The sequence below is a fragment of the Scatophagus argus genome, chromosome 6 (assembly GCF_020382885.2).
Source record: "Scatophagus argus isolate fScaArg1 chromosome 6, fScaArg1.pri, whole genome shotgun sequence".
Taxonomy (NCBI): domain Eukaryota; kingdom Metazoa; phylum Chordata; class Actinopteri; family Scatophagidae; genus Scatophagus; species Scatophagus argus.
The window spans coordinates 5,963,101-5,979,263 of NC_058498.1; the positions used below are offsets into that span (position 1 = coordinate 5,963,101).

General features: G+C 42.6%; 1 protein-coding gene across 1 annotated transcript; it reads left to right on the top strand.

Moving 5' to 3' along the window:
- The first annotated feature begins 1,144 nt into the window (after window positions 1–1,144).
- pgm1 (phosphoglucomutase 1) lies at window positions 1,145–9,205 on the top strand. The gene is made up of 11 exons (XM_046392285.1): window positions 1,145–1,497; window positions 3,615–3,777; window positions 3,926–4,069; window positions 4,393–4,518; window positions 4,782–4,972; window positions 5,554–5,708; window positions 5,784–5,899; window positions 5,998–6,133; window positions 6,396–6,579; window positions 6,907–7,041; window positions 8,554–9,205. Exons 1-11 carry the CDS (start codon window positions 1,252–1,254, stop codon window positions 8,641–8,643), a joined length of 1,686 nt encoding a protein of 561 aa, XP_046248241.1. The 5' UTR covers window positions 1,145–1,251; the 3' UTR covers window positions 8,644–9,205.
- Window positions 9,206–16,163: the final 6,958 nt, after the last annotated feature.

Here is a 16,163-nt window from a genome sequence, read left to right on the forward strand (position 1 = left end):
ACTTTGTTCTGCTGATCAAACACGCTGAAGCAACAGGCAAATAGTGGTGGCCTGAAGTGGACTATTTCACAATATCCTCCCTGTGAAATGAACTCTTTTACTCAAGTGGGGTTGTATTGCAATATCTTTATCGCTGAGTCTTTATGAGGATAACTTTGTGACATTTAAATTATGGTGACAGTTTGGGTGTCTATTTTATTTACTTGCTATTCAGATACATTTTCAAGCTGATGTGAAATTTTGAACAGCAAACCTTGCAGTCACTGACCCTTCTGTGCTTATGGGACTTGACCTTAAGGGTATAAATGCCTGTTCAATCATGTCATCAATAAATGGCAGTTATTTTTACTATCATTGCTATAGAAATAGAAAGCTCTTTATTGTCATTGTACAACAACAAACATGCTGTAGGCACAACGAAATATTGGAGGTATAGACTGCAATTTCACACACCAAAGGAGGTTTCAAGGGCTTCTATGCCTTGCTCAAAGGCACTTGAACAGGGTGTATGTACAGTATGTTGATACAAAGCTTGAAGTTGGATTATCCATTTGTGGTGAATTTTTGAAACCTGGTAGGACTTTACGTTTTGTACAATTCAAAACTTACTACATGCAACAGAGGCACATGATTGAGTATTTCTCTGCAGAATTTTACTCCTGGCATTGTGCAGAAGACTTACAAACGCCATTTCATCCTTCATGTTGGAAATTAAATTTACAATGAAGCACAGTGAAGCAAATGTCTAAAGTATCAAGAATGATCAATCGAGAAATGACAACGATTCAGAGAGACAAAAAGGAAGAGAGACTGAGATGTTCTTTTGGGTTTCTGGTCAGAATTACCTACAGGTAGTGTTGAGACCCCTGAAAAATGATGCAGCAAGTCCAATGTGGTGTGGTGGTTTATGGGGGGTGGGCACTACCTCCGCATTTCCAAAATCTTGGCTACGGCCCTGTGCACCCAAAGGCGACCATACTGCAAAATTATTTATCTATGTATTTACAATACCCACGTGTGGATTAAAAACACGAAAAACTACAGTTATCCCTTATAACCCCTCCTCTCCCTTTGTTGACTGTGGCGAAAGCCTCCACGGTCGCCACTTGCCCTTTAAACTGAGAAGGCGGGTCTATGAGGGGGGAGTTGTCCGGTGTGTACGTGGGGCTGCTCTGCTACTGCAGTCGCCTCCTCATCGGACCACAGTGCGGATCACACGGGGCGACCAGAGGTGCACACTGGGTGTCAAACATGGTGAAGATAACGACCGTTAAGACCAAGCCGTACACGGACCAGAAGCCCGGGACGAGCGGTTTGAGGAAGAGGGTGACGGTGTTTCAACAGAACCAGCACTATGCGGAAAACTTCATTCAGAGCATTATCTCTGTCATCGACCCCGCCGAGCGCCAGGCATCCACTCTGGTGGTGGGAGGGGACGGAAGGTTTTTCATGAAAGACGCGATTCAGTTGATCGTTCAGATTGCTGCTGCCAACGGGGTCAGTATGTTGTCCCCGTTTGCTGCTCCCCCCTTCTGTGTGTTTAACGACAGCTTGCTAGCTAAGTTAGCTAACACCAGCTAGCCCACTGACTCCTTATGATTAGCATGTCAGCTAGCACATTAACGTCCAGCTAGCTGTCAAGTTCTGCCAGCTGAAGGCTCCGGTGCACTTTGTGTTCACCCTGCTGTACGCTGTGTAATGGACCCTTCACCGACTACAGTGACTACTTAATCGCAAACTACCAGCAGAGGTCGCGTGATTTATTGCTGTAGAATATTTTTAATAACAGAACACAAATGACCGATAAAGTAACTGATAATGTACCACGTATTGCCGTCGTAAAATGCTTTAATTATGCGGTCACAGGTGTATTTAGCATCAGCCCTGTTTAAGGCTTTAGGTTCAAAGTCAATTGAAGTGATGCACCGTTCATAAGATGAGTATAAAGCCGGCCTTGGCGTAAGGAAGAAGGGAAAGCTTCTTGGGAGTTTTCCCTCTTTCCTTTGGTTTGTCAAACTACATTGTTTGCGCAATTGTGCCATTCCTGCCCCTACTTGTTATGCCTCGACAGATACTGGCCTTATTTTTTCATGAAGATTGTGCTTATAAAAACTACGTGATCGTTTTCATAATGTTCACCTCACCGATAAGTTGTTTATTTAAAGAGAGAGAAAACAGGTGTGCTCAGTACCCAGCTGGGTTTTCATGCAGTCTCCGATGCCAGTTTGACCGCGGTGATCTTTTGGATAAAGTGCATGAAGGAGGAGGCCACTTGGCGACGAAACCTTTGACATTTAGTGCTACACAGTGACACTATCCGGTATCTTCTTTGATTTAGACAAATAGATTACAGTCGTTTGTGGATTTAAAACATAAAACGCCTTATGTTCAGTCTTGCAGAATCATACAAGTGAGGCAAACATCGTCGAGCGTTGCCAAAGGAGGCATTGCAGCCTGCCATGGTGTCGTTTCGTAATGAGCTGCGGCGGGATGCCACTGGCTGCCTTCACGCTGATGTTACTGAAGCGACTCGAGGCAGGCGGGAGGCGTGACGGGCAACGTGCAGACGGTCACGTTGCTCCGCATATGTCTGTAGCATAGACGGGAACTGCGCGGTGGTCAAGTGCAGAAATAAATAAATAGTACACACAGTACTTTTGCGTTTTATTTGGCATTTAAAGCATTTTACCATCCCGTCCTCGTCCCAGCTGTTGAAGACAGAATTGCATTGCATTGCATGAGGTAACAGGACATTATGTTTGCTGTGCAGACTGTGACCTTCTGTCTCTCTCTCTCATGAGATGGCCACTCGGTCTCCTGCAGCTACTGCAAAGCCACAATTGATAAATGCAAGGTTTGTCAGGTTGCACAAAGATGATTTTCTTCAACAGTTTGACCACAAGTGGTTCGTGTTAGGAAATGAAGCAGTGGGGAAACTGTCACTGCTAAAGGTGCCTTCTGTTCGCATGTTTACACAAAGTAAACCATTTTATGACATTTTATTTGAATAAGATTTTCCTCGACTGAGGTAGTGACACAACTCAAAAAACTGTCCTCTACAAGATACATTAACTCTACTGTTACATAACCTTTCTTGACATTTCTACAAGGTAGCATAGTAATGTTGTTGAATGTAAAGCAGTTTAATAACTCAGAAAAACAGTTGATTAACTTGAAAATCTGAAGCGATGGGATCGTGAAAATGGATTCTGATTTGTTGAAGTTGGTAGCAGCAGACTTAAACACAGAAGATAAATGAGAGAGTATTATTATCATAGCATGCACTTTTTACAGACTGTCACAGTGACTGCAGCAGAGGTAATGCTGCTATTGCTAGTTTTTAAACCATCATAAACGAATTTCACCAGACAAATTCTCCTCAAACTCAAATCAAGGAAATGGGGAAGAGAAACAAGTTTATGAGAAACAAGTGTCAGTTCACTAATGTCAAGCAGAATGTGTACATCCTTAATCAAAGTCAGTACATCTTTGCATACTGTCCCCGAACATGTAGGTGGCATTTTCCTGCAGTTCACCTTTCTGTCCTTGCCCATGTGTGTCCACATGTATGCATCAATCTGTGTGTCTCTGTGTATTTATGTTCCCTCCTGCAGATTAGCCATCTGGTCATTGGTCAAAATGGCATCATGTCCACCCCAGCAGTCTCCTGTGTGATCCGCAAGTTAAAGGCAGTGGGTGGCATTATCCTCACAGCCAGCCACAACCCAGGAGGCCCCAATGGAGACTTTGGCATTAAGTACAACATCTCCAGTGGAGGTGAGTGGAGGCTGGATTCTACAGCTTCTATTGTCACATGAGCTATCAGACCCAAGGAACACCTGTCTGCGATGATGCACATCATCATCATTAGTATTTGTATTCTGTCAGTGCATCATTTCTGACCAGCCTTTTACTTTGTCCCCAGGGCCTGCTCCAGAGGGCATCACAAACAAAATATTTGAGATCAGCAAAAGCCTGCAGGAGTATCACATCTGCCCGGAGCTGAAAGTGGATCTGTCCAAAATCGGCAAACAGACTTTTGAAGTGGACACTTTCAAGCCATTCATAGGTATAGCGGCATGGAGAGCAGAGTCCCAGTCTCACCTGAAACAAATAGTTTATGAAAGTTCATTCATTTTTCCATCAGAGCTGAAAACTTGTACTGTGCCACCAGTCTGCAGCGCGATGTTAGACGTTGGATTGTTTTGTTAATAGACATAATAGACTTAAACATGATCTGATCATCTGAAATAATGAATCAATATGGTTGGTTACTGGTGACATCTGTGAAGCACCCACAATCAATCCATTAAAGAGCTGGCCACTGAAAGCCTTCATTTCAACATCTGTTGCTGTCTTAATGTTGCTCTGTTTCCTGTTCAATTGTCTCAGTGGAGATTGTGGATTCTGTGGAGGCCTATGCTGAGATGTTGAGGGGCATCTTTGACTTTGCTGCACTAAAGGAACTTCTGTCCGGTGCCAAACACATTAATGTCCGTCTGGATGCTATGCACGGAGGTAGGAAACACCGCAGCACAACATCAGGCTTTTGTGACAGGCAAAACAGACTGCAAAAAAAGGTTTAGTACCTAAAATGCAGATATGAACTGGGTCCCTAAATGCTATGTTAATATATATTTAAAGCATTCTCTGTTGTCCAAGCTGAGTGTATTTTAGTACATTGCAGTGTGTTAAAGGAGTTTATTCTTTAATACTAAGCAAGATAAGACACTTTAAGCAGTGATTTCACCCCCTTTTAAAGACTCTGTCCTTACTTGCAGTGGTTGGTCCTTATGTGAAGAAGATAGTCTGTGAAGAGCTCGGATCGCCTGCCAGCTCGGCAGTAAACTGTGTCCCCCAGGAGGACTTTGGGGGCCACCACCCCGACCCCAACTTGACCTACGCTGCTGACCTGGTCAACACCATGAAAGGAGGGGAGTATGACTTCGGAGCCGCCTTTGATGGTGATGGTGTAAGTAAACTTTATTTTCTGAGGAGATGATTTTTCAGCTGTGTAATCAGAAAGTACATCTTAAAGAGGTGGAAACAGAGGTGTTGAATTCTTGAACAGGATATCAATCCATGATGTCAGCTCACATAGAATGAATTTGATAAGCTCTGGTCTATTAGGTTTTTATTTAAAGTTTATTCTTTTTAACAGACCAGAGTGAGTAACCAAAGTAGTGGGCGTGGGTGCTGGAGTGGGACTGAACTGAACTCATTTTGACTTTGGCGCAGCGTTTAGTGAGTGGTTTTAGTTAGCTTTTTTTCTCTAGACCAAACAGGATTGGTCTAGAGAACAGCCAATGTGCTAAAATCATTAAGTCATACTTTGTCAATTAGTTATTATTTAGCCAAATTCACAACACATAATCAGACTTAAATGTTTGAGTTTTTGAAAAACTCTTGTATGGAGAATTTCACATTTACTTCTGCATGGAGTCGAGTGTCACTAAACTTTCCTGTTGCTAATAAACGACCATCTAATGTCACATATCTGCTCTGCTGTTTGTGATCTTTACACCTGTTTGCACTTCCTGTGTCTGCCTTCAGGACCGTAACATGGTGCTGGGTAAACACGGCTTTTTCGTGAACCCCTCAGACTCAGTGGCTGTCATTGCTGCCAACATTACCAGCATCCCTTACTTCCAGAAGACTGGAGTCAAAGGACTGGCCCGCAGTATGCCCACCAGTGGAGCCCTGGACAAGTATGCAACATAGCAGCAAATCTATAGTTTTATGATTTTGTTATGTGGATTATTATATGTGCCATTTTGTTACAGTGTGGCTAAAGCTCTGCAGATGCAGCTGTATGAGACTCCAACTGGCTGGAAGTTTTTTGGGAATCTCATGGACGCTGGCAAACTTTCCCTGTGTGGAGAGGAGAGCTTCGGCACAGGTGAGCGACTGTCATCATATTTGATTTGCCAGAACTCCAGTAAATGAAAGCAGTAGCCCTCATTCATTCACTGTTTTTTTTCTGTGCTAAACAAACAGGCTCAGATCACATCCGTGAGAAAGACGGCTTGTGGGCGGTGCTTGCATGGCTATCAATCTTAGCCACCAGGAAACAAAGCGTGGAAGAGATCATGAAGGATCATTGGCAGAAGTTTGGCAGGAACTTCTTCACCAGGTAAGGAATCATCCCTAATAGTTTATGAATTGTGAGCTTGAGGCCTGAAAAAGTATTTGAAATTGCCAGTGATATTGTCTTTCTTTATACAAATGGGATAATGCAATAATGTAAGGCACTTAAATGGTACTCTGGCACCATCTAGTGGTCAATCAGAGAACTGCAGCACAAAAAAATAGGCGACTGTCTTTTGAACAAAAATGACCAATTGTTAGACACCAGCTTATAATTTTGCATCAACCAAGTCCAATTTCCCATCCAGGTACGACTATGAGGAGGTCGACTCAGATGCTGCTAACAAGATGATCAAGGATCTGGAGACAGCCATGTTCGATCCATCTTTTGTTGGAAAGAAGTTCTCCTCGGGTGATAAGACTTATGAGGTTGCGGTTGCTGACAACTTTGCCTACACAGACCCTGTGGACGGCAGTGTGTCCAAAAACCAGGTGAGAGTCTACAAAGCTGAAAACATTGGAGATTTATACTTTGTTCTCTCTAACTACTGTATGTAATTCATTGCTTGAATGAAAATCTGTTTTGTTTCCTTTCTAAAAACATGAATGTATAGCAATAATTGTACAAGCCACCATGCTCAAAATTGGATATTATTATATTGACAGAACAATGAACTCATCTAGAACAGATTATGGCCAGTGAATGGCCATATGGCCAGTGCCTCTTTCACCTCACATGCACATTTGACCTCCACACCTTATTGTTACTGTTTTCATCTGTCATAATCTCTCCCTCGTCTTTCTTTCTCGCTCTCTCAGGGCCTCAGGATCATCTTCTCTGATGGTTCCAGAATTATTTTCCGTCTCAGCGGTACAGGGAGTGCGGGAGCAACCATCAGGCTCTACATTGACAGCTATGAGAAAGACCCTCAGAAGATTTACCAGGACCCACAGGTCAGGATTTTAAGGAGTAACTCCATCAAGCTCAGTCCAGTGAGAGAAAGACTAGACAATGAAGTCATCGGATAGGAAAATAAACATTCATGGAACTGGCAAAAGTTTTCAATTTCTCATCGTTTTCATCCATGAAAAATCACAGAACAAGAAAAGACAGAATAACTTTTCAATATTGTCCGTCACCCCACCTCAGTTACAGGAGTCAAAGGTTAGCTCACATGGGCCCCAAAACCCTTCAGGCTGGCTAGAATGATCTGTAACCCGCTAGACAGCCAGCTTGGTTTGAGCGGAGCTCTCCAAAAATGAGTTCAAAAAGCTCATATTCAGTATGGGAGATGATGGAGATGTTTTGGCCAGTGTTTGAGTTATGGCAGCTTATCAGGACCAGTATGAGGAGAGGGAAATGCAGCACAAGGGAAAAATAAAGAGTGCGAGTTCCAACTAGACACTTCATAAAGTCATTTTGACGGGTGTAGACAGGGAGGTGATGTAGAACAAGAAAGGGAGACGAGACCCAAAAAAAAGGTGAAAAAAGTCCTGTTCAAGCCCTCTACAGTGCGTATGAGAGAGCAGATAAGCTGAATCACTTTGCTTCAGAATCTTGACAGAGAAATGGCCAGCAGGTTAATGGTTCAGTTCACTGATTTTGGGTGCCTTTGTTTCATGCATCAAGAGGGCTAAATTGTAGATATTAACTGATTTTGAAGAAAAGAGGAAGCGCTTAACAGCAAACATTCAAAGCAGTTGTTATGTGAATCCGGAATACTCTGCTCTTTTCTGGGAAGCTTTTAACTTTTAGTTAAGTATTTTTATTTTGGCATCTCATGTCGGGCCCAAGGGAGTCGTAGGTTTGAACCTCAGTTTGGCTACCAACCTCGAAGGAAAGCATGAGCAGCTCCTTCCCATGACGTTTTTGACATTTAAGGATTAGTTTGACACTTTGGGAAGATTTCTTGCCAAGTGTTACACAAGAGATCAATACCCCTCTCATTTCTGCATGATAAATATGAAAATACCACCAGCAGCCCTTTAGCTTAGCTTAGAGAAAGACTAGAAACACATAATTAGATAGCCTGGCTCTAGCTCTGAGTGCGCTCTGCTATTTATTTTTACAAAGTGTCTCATCTTTTTTAGAATTGGACTTGTACAAGGATGAAACAAGATGTGTTATTTAGTGAGTTAAGATGTGTTGATAGTTGGATTATGTCATCTTTCGGCAGAGCTGGAAAGGCAGTCTTCTCATCTAAATCTCAGGAAGAAAATCAATAACTTTATTCATAAAGTGTCAAACTATTCCTTGTTGCATAATTCTAGCAACTGATTCTATGACCATTCAGTGGTCTGCAGCGTTTTAACTCCACGGTTTGGTATTGGCTCTGCTCGTTTTGGACTTTTTCACTGGTGGAGTCAATGCAAGGCAGTAAGAAAATGCCCTGGAGGGCGTGCGGAGAACAGCATGAACTGTACAGTCACAAATTCTTTTGTGTTTCTTTGTGTCTCTTTGTGCAGGTGATGCTGGCCCCCCTGGTTGACATCGCCTTGAAGGTCTCTCAGCTCCACGAGAGGACTGGACGCACTGGCCCCACTGTGATCACATGATTCCTCTGCCACACTGCCTCCACTCACCCTCAGCAACAGGATACCTCCACTCTCTCGCGGGGGTGAAGCTGCCCTTGAATGCTGTCTTGGCTTCAGTTCCTGAGCCTTTTAGAAACAGAGCTGGATGAAAGACTGAAACTCGACATACAGGTTGACTGTAAGAAAATACATGAGGACCTTAAATTGAAAGCCACCAAAAAGGCATTAGAAACCAGACCTTTTGTCACAGAAGTAACACATATACAAAATTTAAAGATTTAAAATTGGACTGTAAAACCCAAATGAAGTGTGCCTCATGTAATATCTGGAACCATATGCAACTCTGTAATTGTCCAGATCCGTTCCTGAACTAACTGTGTCATTATATGAAAAAAAACTGACCATAAATCAGCAATTTGTGGCAACCTCACCCCACATTTCCCTTACTGACCTGGTGCCTTCCCCTCCCTCTGTTCCACAAGACCACCAAAATAGCCTCTCAATCTGACCCATAAACCACAGCAAAAGCTTTGAGCGCTAACACACACGCACACCATTAATAAAATAACCTTGAATAAACAAAGTTAGTGGTCATGTTTTAATTTCTGGTTCCATATTGTTGAGTGCATTTAATTCATATGTAGTCCATTGCAGTTGTCAGGCCCTGAACATTTTCCTGCAAGAAAGCAGCTGGTGCTTGAAGCGTTCGAGCCAGCTGTAATTGCCTTAGCAGACCTGGGTTAGAAGAAAAGTGAGCAATCACAAGAGACACTGAAACAAGAGCGTTTGGGGTGGTGTTTAATGATAGCTTTTTTCCAGCCGAGAAATTATTCTAGATTAACGCAAAGATCCTGTCCTGCAGCGAGGGAGCCAAGTGCTTCGAAAAACGCTTCTCCAAAGACATTCCTGAGACGAGCAGAGAAGAATAAACCGATGACTTCCCGCCTTTCTGTCAAGTCTTCTTGTGTAATGAGATAGTCGCTGTAATCCTGATTAACGATAAGAGTTATAGATTATCAAGAGGTTGCGGGATCCCACAGGCTTTTGGAAGACAAACGGCAAGAGCTGAACCTTATTTTAAAAAAAGTCCCCCTCACAAGGGAAATGGGTGAATGATGCTTGGAGCAGCTTTGACACGTTGAAGCTCTACAGGTACTGAGTTGTTTCAGCCTTTTCCTCAAACAACCAGCATATCTGGACATAATTGGGTACAATTTAGGTAACAGCAGTGAGGGTGGAAAATCAGGTGCACCCACACACTGCGTTCAGAGTCGCTCTCCAAAGGGAAAATTGGCCTCAATCACAGATGGCACATTTTTCGCTGATTTCTGTCATGTAAGTCAGTGTTATTCATACTGACCAACGCAATCAGCTCTACCTGTTAGTACTAATCCCCCGTAAAACATGTGGTAAACAGTTGAAGTTCCTGGGCTGGAACTAATTGACCATTCAAGTTGTATTTTCTAGCAGATATTTGAAAAGTTTGATCTGTGAAGATGTTACATTATGTGCCATTTAACCTTTTCCTACAATTTTACTGACACTTTTTAGACTGCATTGTTCAACATTAAGAACTACGTGTGACTAAGTATTTCAAATATTTTATCCTTGTTCACATTGTGATTCAGGATAGGGCTTTGAAAGCATGTTGCCAGCCTTCAAAGGTGCACTCTGTGGTATTTTGGATGTGTAACGGCCCTCAACAGTTCCTCTCTGTTCCCTTAGGAGTCTCAGTAACAGGGTGGAAAGTTTTTTTTCACTGCATTGTTCAGACCCCGTCAGGCTGTGCAATGCATAATGTGTTCCTCTTGTCCGGCTTGTAATGGCTTGCAGGCCGTATTTGGATTGGCTGTCATTACATCAGGTAATCACAATAAGGCTTACATTAAGCTGTTCTGCTTCACAGCTATTAGATGTCCAAATGGCTTTCTCTGGGGCTGGCATGGAGCCTTGTGTTTTTAGAGCAGCTTGTTCATCGCTCTACAAGAAGAGGGCAACCCAGTGGACAAAGACATCATTCTCAGAGTCCTCAAATGAGGACGAGGGGAAGCTTAGGCTTCAGCTGTGCACCATGCAGTTAGGTTTTCCTCGGTTCGTTCTTCGAAGGTCTTCCCTTCGCTTTTGTACAGTCTTGTCAAGTGATAAAGTGGGTCTAGTAGAGTTAGGAAAATGAAGTCAAAAAGAGTCATCCAAAACTAATAAGTCAATTCCCATTTAATGTCATTGCTGAAGGACTTAAATGGACATCATTTTCCAGGTTTTATTTTCACAATGCTGCTAATGAGGAGAGTGTATTATGCCGGTGGGATTACTGTTCTCCAGGACGTTATGATGGTGTGGCAGAAATGAGCTGCTGGGACCCCTGCTCCTCCCACTTTGTGCACCCTTTACAGGATTCCCAGGCTGGCAAATGAATGGCTGCAAGCTTGAAGGCCTCTATCATATTCATATTGTGCTTTAGTGGTGCATATTACCAAACAAAGTTACAGTTTACTCAATTACTATAAGTCAAAAGCCACTGAATCTGGCACTTGGGGCTCTGAGGGTTTGCGTAATTCTTCAATCAACTTTAACTGTTTAACTGTTTTTTGATGAGATTTAAAGCTACGAGTCCCAAATTCCCAAGCAGTTCCATTGTTGTAAAAAACTAATTACAGCATAGTGCTGTTCTTTAACATTTAGTTAATGGTCTGACAAACTAACAAACCCGCACAGAGACCTGCCATCTTCAGAAATGTTCTGATGACTCTGCAGTAGTTGGGTGTATTACTGGGGAGGATGAGAGAGAGACTACAGGACAGTAGTGGACAACTTTGGCTGAGGTCCTTCAACATCTGCAGGACGATGCTGAGGATGTTCTGTGAGTCTGTGGTGTCCAGTGCCATCACATATGCTGTTTCCTGCTGGGGCAGCTGCCTGAGGGTGAGGGACACTAACAGACACAACAGAATCATCAAGAAGGCCAGCCATGTTGTGGGAGAGGAACTGGACTCTCTGACAGTGGTGTCTGAGAGGAGGATGTTGTCAAAATAAGGACTGCACTGGAGCTCGTTCAGCAACAGACTCTTTCTCCCACGATGCACCACAGAGCGACACAGGAAATCATTCCTGCTTGTCACCATCAAGCTGTGACGGACACACATACTTTAATATATACAATGTATATATATTACACATGTGAATACCTGTATTTTTAGATTTATATTTATCTTGTTGTCGATCTATCTATCTATCTATCTATCTATCTATCTATCTATCTATCTATCTATCTATCTATCTATCTATATTCATCCATCCATCCATCTGAGTGGGCACTTCGCACCATCCAAGAGTCCATGCATGTGTGAAGTGCTGTAGCATGACGTTAATACTGCATACTTGTCTGTGCATAAACTCGTCATGTCCACTTCAAAAAAGACAATGTGTCCTTGTAACTGAGCATGAAACGTGAAAATCAGAACTCAAACTCCATGCAAATGTCACTCACTTTAAAATTACACAGTCTGCATGTTCAGGGACTTTCCATTCGCTATTTGTAAATTTGATACAAAGCCAAAGCTAGAGAATGAAGAGCTTAGTTTGTCTAGTTAAAACAAGAAAAACCTCTGTCTCGTCCACTGGATGCAAACAAGCTTTGACGTGTGTGAGGCTTACAAAGTCTCTTATAGTCCCGAAAAAAACCTGGCATGAATTTACGTAGGGGCTCCACATGAGTCGCCACCATCTTAACACTCTCTTCTTCTGGGTCTGGACCCGAGGTGTACAAGATGACACGTGAGGCCATAAAAAATGGGTCCATGAACGAGATGACATGAGTTGGAACATTTCTGAGTTCAACCAAGCAATGTGGTTTAGAAAAGACTGGCTTTGTGTCAACAGGCCACTCCTTATCCTCTCATCAATTCATCTTCTGACTTGCAGCCAGAAAGGAGACTAAATGCCAGGAAACACCACACTTCTATTGTCCTCTAAAGTGTGTGTTCGATGGAGAGACTATTTGGACCTTGTCTAGGATCTGAGATGAAGTACTGTGGCTTTATCCTGTACCAGGAATACTCACCATGTGAAAATGTATTACATACTGTAGGCAGGCAACAGTGCATTTTACCTCCTCTTTAAGCTTGATTTCATTTTAAATCAAGCTATTTTGTTAAGCAACAAAAAAGCTGTTCTCTCACCGCTTTCCTTTTTTCCCTTCCCGTATGAGCAACACTAAAAATACAAACAAAAGAAGGAAGATTTAGTCCACAATCAAAGCCAGTGATGTATTGTGCGTTACATGTGTTCGACTGCAAGCAATTATTGTTCTGCTGCCTGAAACTTTGCATATTTGGAGGCCCTGTAGAGGATAATGGGTAAATATAAAGTTGCCGTAGTATCAATGTGAACATCAACAATTTTACTGAAGAGGTTTCTTCAAGGTTTTTGGAATAAATCCCATGAAAGTGGATGCTTTTGCAGTGTTCACTGTTTTGTAAAGCTTCATCTGCATCTGCTAGTATTGCCTGCTTTCAATGAAGGGTTCCCTTTCTTTTAATGCAGGGACAGTATTGGATTGGAAAGTTCCCTCCATCCTGCATTTGTCGTATATTAGCTCTGACTGCAGTGTATTCCCAAAACACCACTTGGGAACAGAAAAACAATGCAGTGGGCATTTGAAGAGCAAACCCATGAAAATAAAATATGTAGCACAGAGTTAACCTCTGATGTTGAAGGAGATGGGGGTTGGAGAGGCGTGGGTGGAGTCGGGGGTGCAAAGGCTGCAATGAGACCAGTGTTGTCTGTCAGAGATTCTAAACTGGGACAGAAGCTGCCTTGAGTTATCCACTGATGTGCCTGAAATATTTTTAGACAAATGCAAGGCAAATCAGGGTGAAGCAAATCTTATTAAGCATCTGAGGATATGAATGAAAGCAGACAGAAAGTTTTGAACAAAACACAGAAAATACTGAGAAGACATGGCAGATATTTTTGAAAGGCCATCATCACCCTCATCCATTCATTCTCTTTTATTGACTCGGACATCATTGCCAACCTTACAACAAAGGGCCTCCCTGTCCATGTGCTGTGGTCGCTGGAGAAGGCCTCAGGGATCTGCTCTTCAAAGAGACCTTCAAAACCCAAATCCACCCCACCATGAAAGTTAAATGACTTTCACCATGCATGGTTGCAATTTTAATAATCATATCCTACTTTAGGCAAGATGAAGTCAATAGACATCAAGGAGGAAAAATAGGCCAATGTCAGAAATAATCTCACTACTTGATCGGCCCAGTGGTGAGGTCTTCCCCCTCCGAAACCCTTCCACTCCTCCGAGGGTCCTTATTACAGAGAAAACCACCAAAACACAGCTTAGGTTAAATTCGTTTGGCTGCTTAAACAGCAAATTTAAAAGGGGTGCCTCAGTAAGAAACACAGCTGACACATGATGTGTATCACCTCACACGTTCCTCCAAACTGTAATCAGTCATGCCCAATTTCATTTGGTTTGACAGTTATTTAGGGCTATTTTGTTTGAATTTGCTCTCCGCATGATATGACTGGAGCACAAAAGTCCTTTGTTGCATTGATTGAAATGTTATGTGAAATTGTCCACATGCCACGTCTGCACATGCAATCTCACACACTTTTGGTGTTCCTTGTTTTTCTGCTGCCCCAAAGAAGCTCCCCAGAAAAAGGCACTTGAAGCACTTGAAGTCCTTGAAGCTGCAGACTGCGGTTCTAAGTGTGCACATCTCAACATTAAGCCTGTTTAACTTTCAGCTCAATTAAGGCAAGGAAGAATTATATTGTTAAAAATCACTTGTTTCCAAAAACAGAAACCCTGGCACAAAGAGTTGTTATGTCCCACCTATTTAAGTGAGGTTGAACACTCAATCGTCGTTAGCAAATGACCTGCAGTCTCTGTTTACATGTTGAATCTCCTGAATTGTCTGCAGTCCCTGGTTTTGATCAAAACTTTGGCAGCTATCGCAGCCTGCTGCTTTGTATCCCTCAAACCTCACAATCACCATATTCCTAGTTTTCTCAGCTGCTCAAGTAACGGTGGACGAGGGACACTGCAAAGATGTGTTGACATACAGTACACAGCAATACTTACAACAACACAGAAGCCAACAGGCCAAAATTTGGAAAACGTAAGGTTTTGTTCCTCCCAACACAGATGCAGGCACACCCTCATCCTATCTCATGGTATGCAGGAAGCTCGTGCAGCGTTATCTCTAAGCTCTGGTTAGCTTCGTCTCTCCAGGGATGACTCTGGGTACTCAGGGAGAGAAGAGGAGGGAAATGAAGATTCTGATCCTTGGGAGGCAGCTATGGGCCATGTCCTCAACCTTGACCGCAGGGCCTGATGAGGAGCAGGGATATCGGAGGTGAAACCCTGACACTCATGAGCAGCCCACTACACTGTCTCTCAATAAGTCAGCGTAAAGGACTATTCCTACGTGCTATTGCTGTACTCTGCTAACACGAAACATACTTCACAGAGGATGATATTTCCCTCTAATGAGCACGGATAGGTCGCAGTATGGGAGAACCGGAGATGCTAAATTGCTACCATTCTTTTCCTGCCCCAGAAATGCTGGTATTAGTCTTTCAAAGTGCTCTGTGTGTGCAGACACGCATGCAGTCACAAAGTATGTGTCAAAATGCAGAGGGAAGCAGAGTAAAATGAAACAAGGTGTGGAGTTAGAGAGGAAAAGGTGAGTTGGGTTAATAATGCTGTAAGGCTCTGGAATTAATAATTGTGCAAAGGTGTGTGGCTGTAGTGTGTGTGTGTGTGTGTGTGTAGCTGTAGTTAACATGTCTGCAGGTGTGATTGTTCACAGCACAAAGAAAACCTTACACTCTTTACAATCAGTCATCCCCCTCCTTCATTCATTTGTCTTTGTATTGCATGAATGGAAACCAAATGAAGTTAACCAACTTAAACTTTTGGACGCGGTTCTAACATTATTGTATTATGTTTGTCTAGTTATTGTGAAAAGACAGACTTATTCACTAAAGTCATGACTGCCACATGTTATCATTTAATCAGCTCCAGATGGATTGCTATCAGATAATCACAGCTCTGTGAACACTTACTTTGGACTGTATTTCGATATTTCGATAAGAATATGTGTAGTTTCCTATGTAATCTTGTAAGCTTCGGTCAAGCTGTCACAGATAGCAGTACAACCCAGTGACCTGTTCAACAACCAAAAACAAGACATCCTGTGCAGGAATGTTCTCAGAAATGTCATTAGCGCTGAATTCACTATTCACAGTCCCTGAAGGCATGCTCAGTAAAGTGTTGTTGTTGTTGTTGTTGTTTTCATGAGAGAATATTTTCCTCCTTGTAAATACTGCACCATGTAAATCATGTGTATCAGAGACAGTGGCTGTTCAGTGCACCTCGGCCTGCAGGGGACTGAGAAGCTTTCTTTGCATGATTTGATTCATTCTCAGTCTTAATTTTAGGTTTGGGAGAGCAACCTGGACTGCACAATGAATTTTTATGTTAAAGTTCAAAGAAGTGCTTGTTCATTTTTTTCATACGT

What these genes read in the sequence shown, in the direction of transcription:
- pgm1 (XM_046392285.1), top strand. Translation starts at nt 1,252, where the DNA reads ATGGTGAAGATAACGACCGTTAAGACCAAGCCGTACACGGACCAGAAG. An exon ending in TCTGGATGCTATGCACGGAG is followed by an intron (nt 4,519 to 4,781) that starts GTAGGAAACACC and finishes CCTTACTTGCAG; the next exon opens with TGGTTGGTCCTTATGTGAAG. An exon ending in AGATTTACCAGGACCCACAG is followed by an intron (nt 7,042 to 8,553) that starts GTCAGGATTTTA and finishes CTCTTTGTGCAG; the next exon opens with GTGATGCTGGCCCCCCTGGT.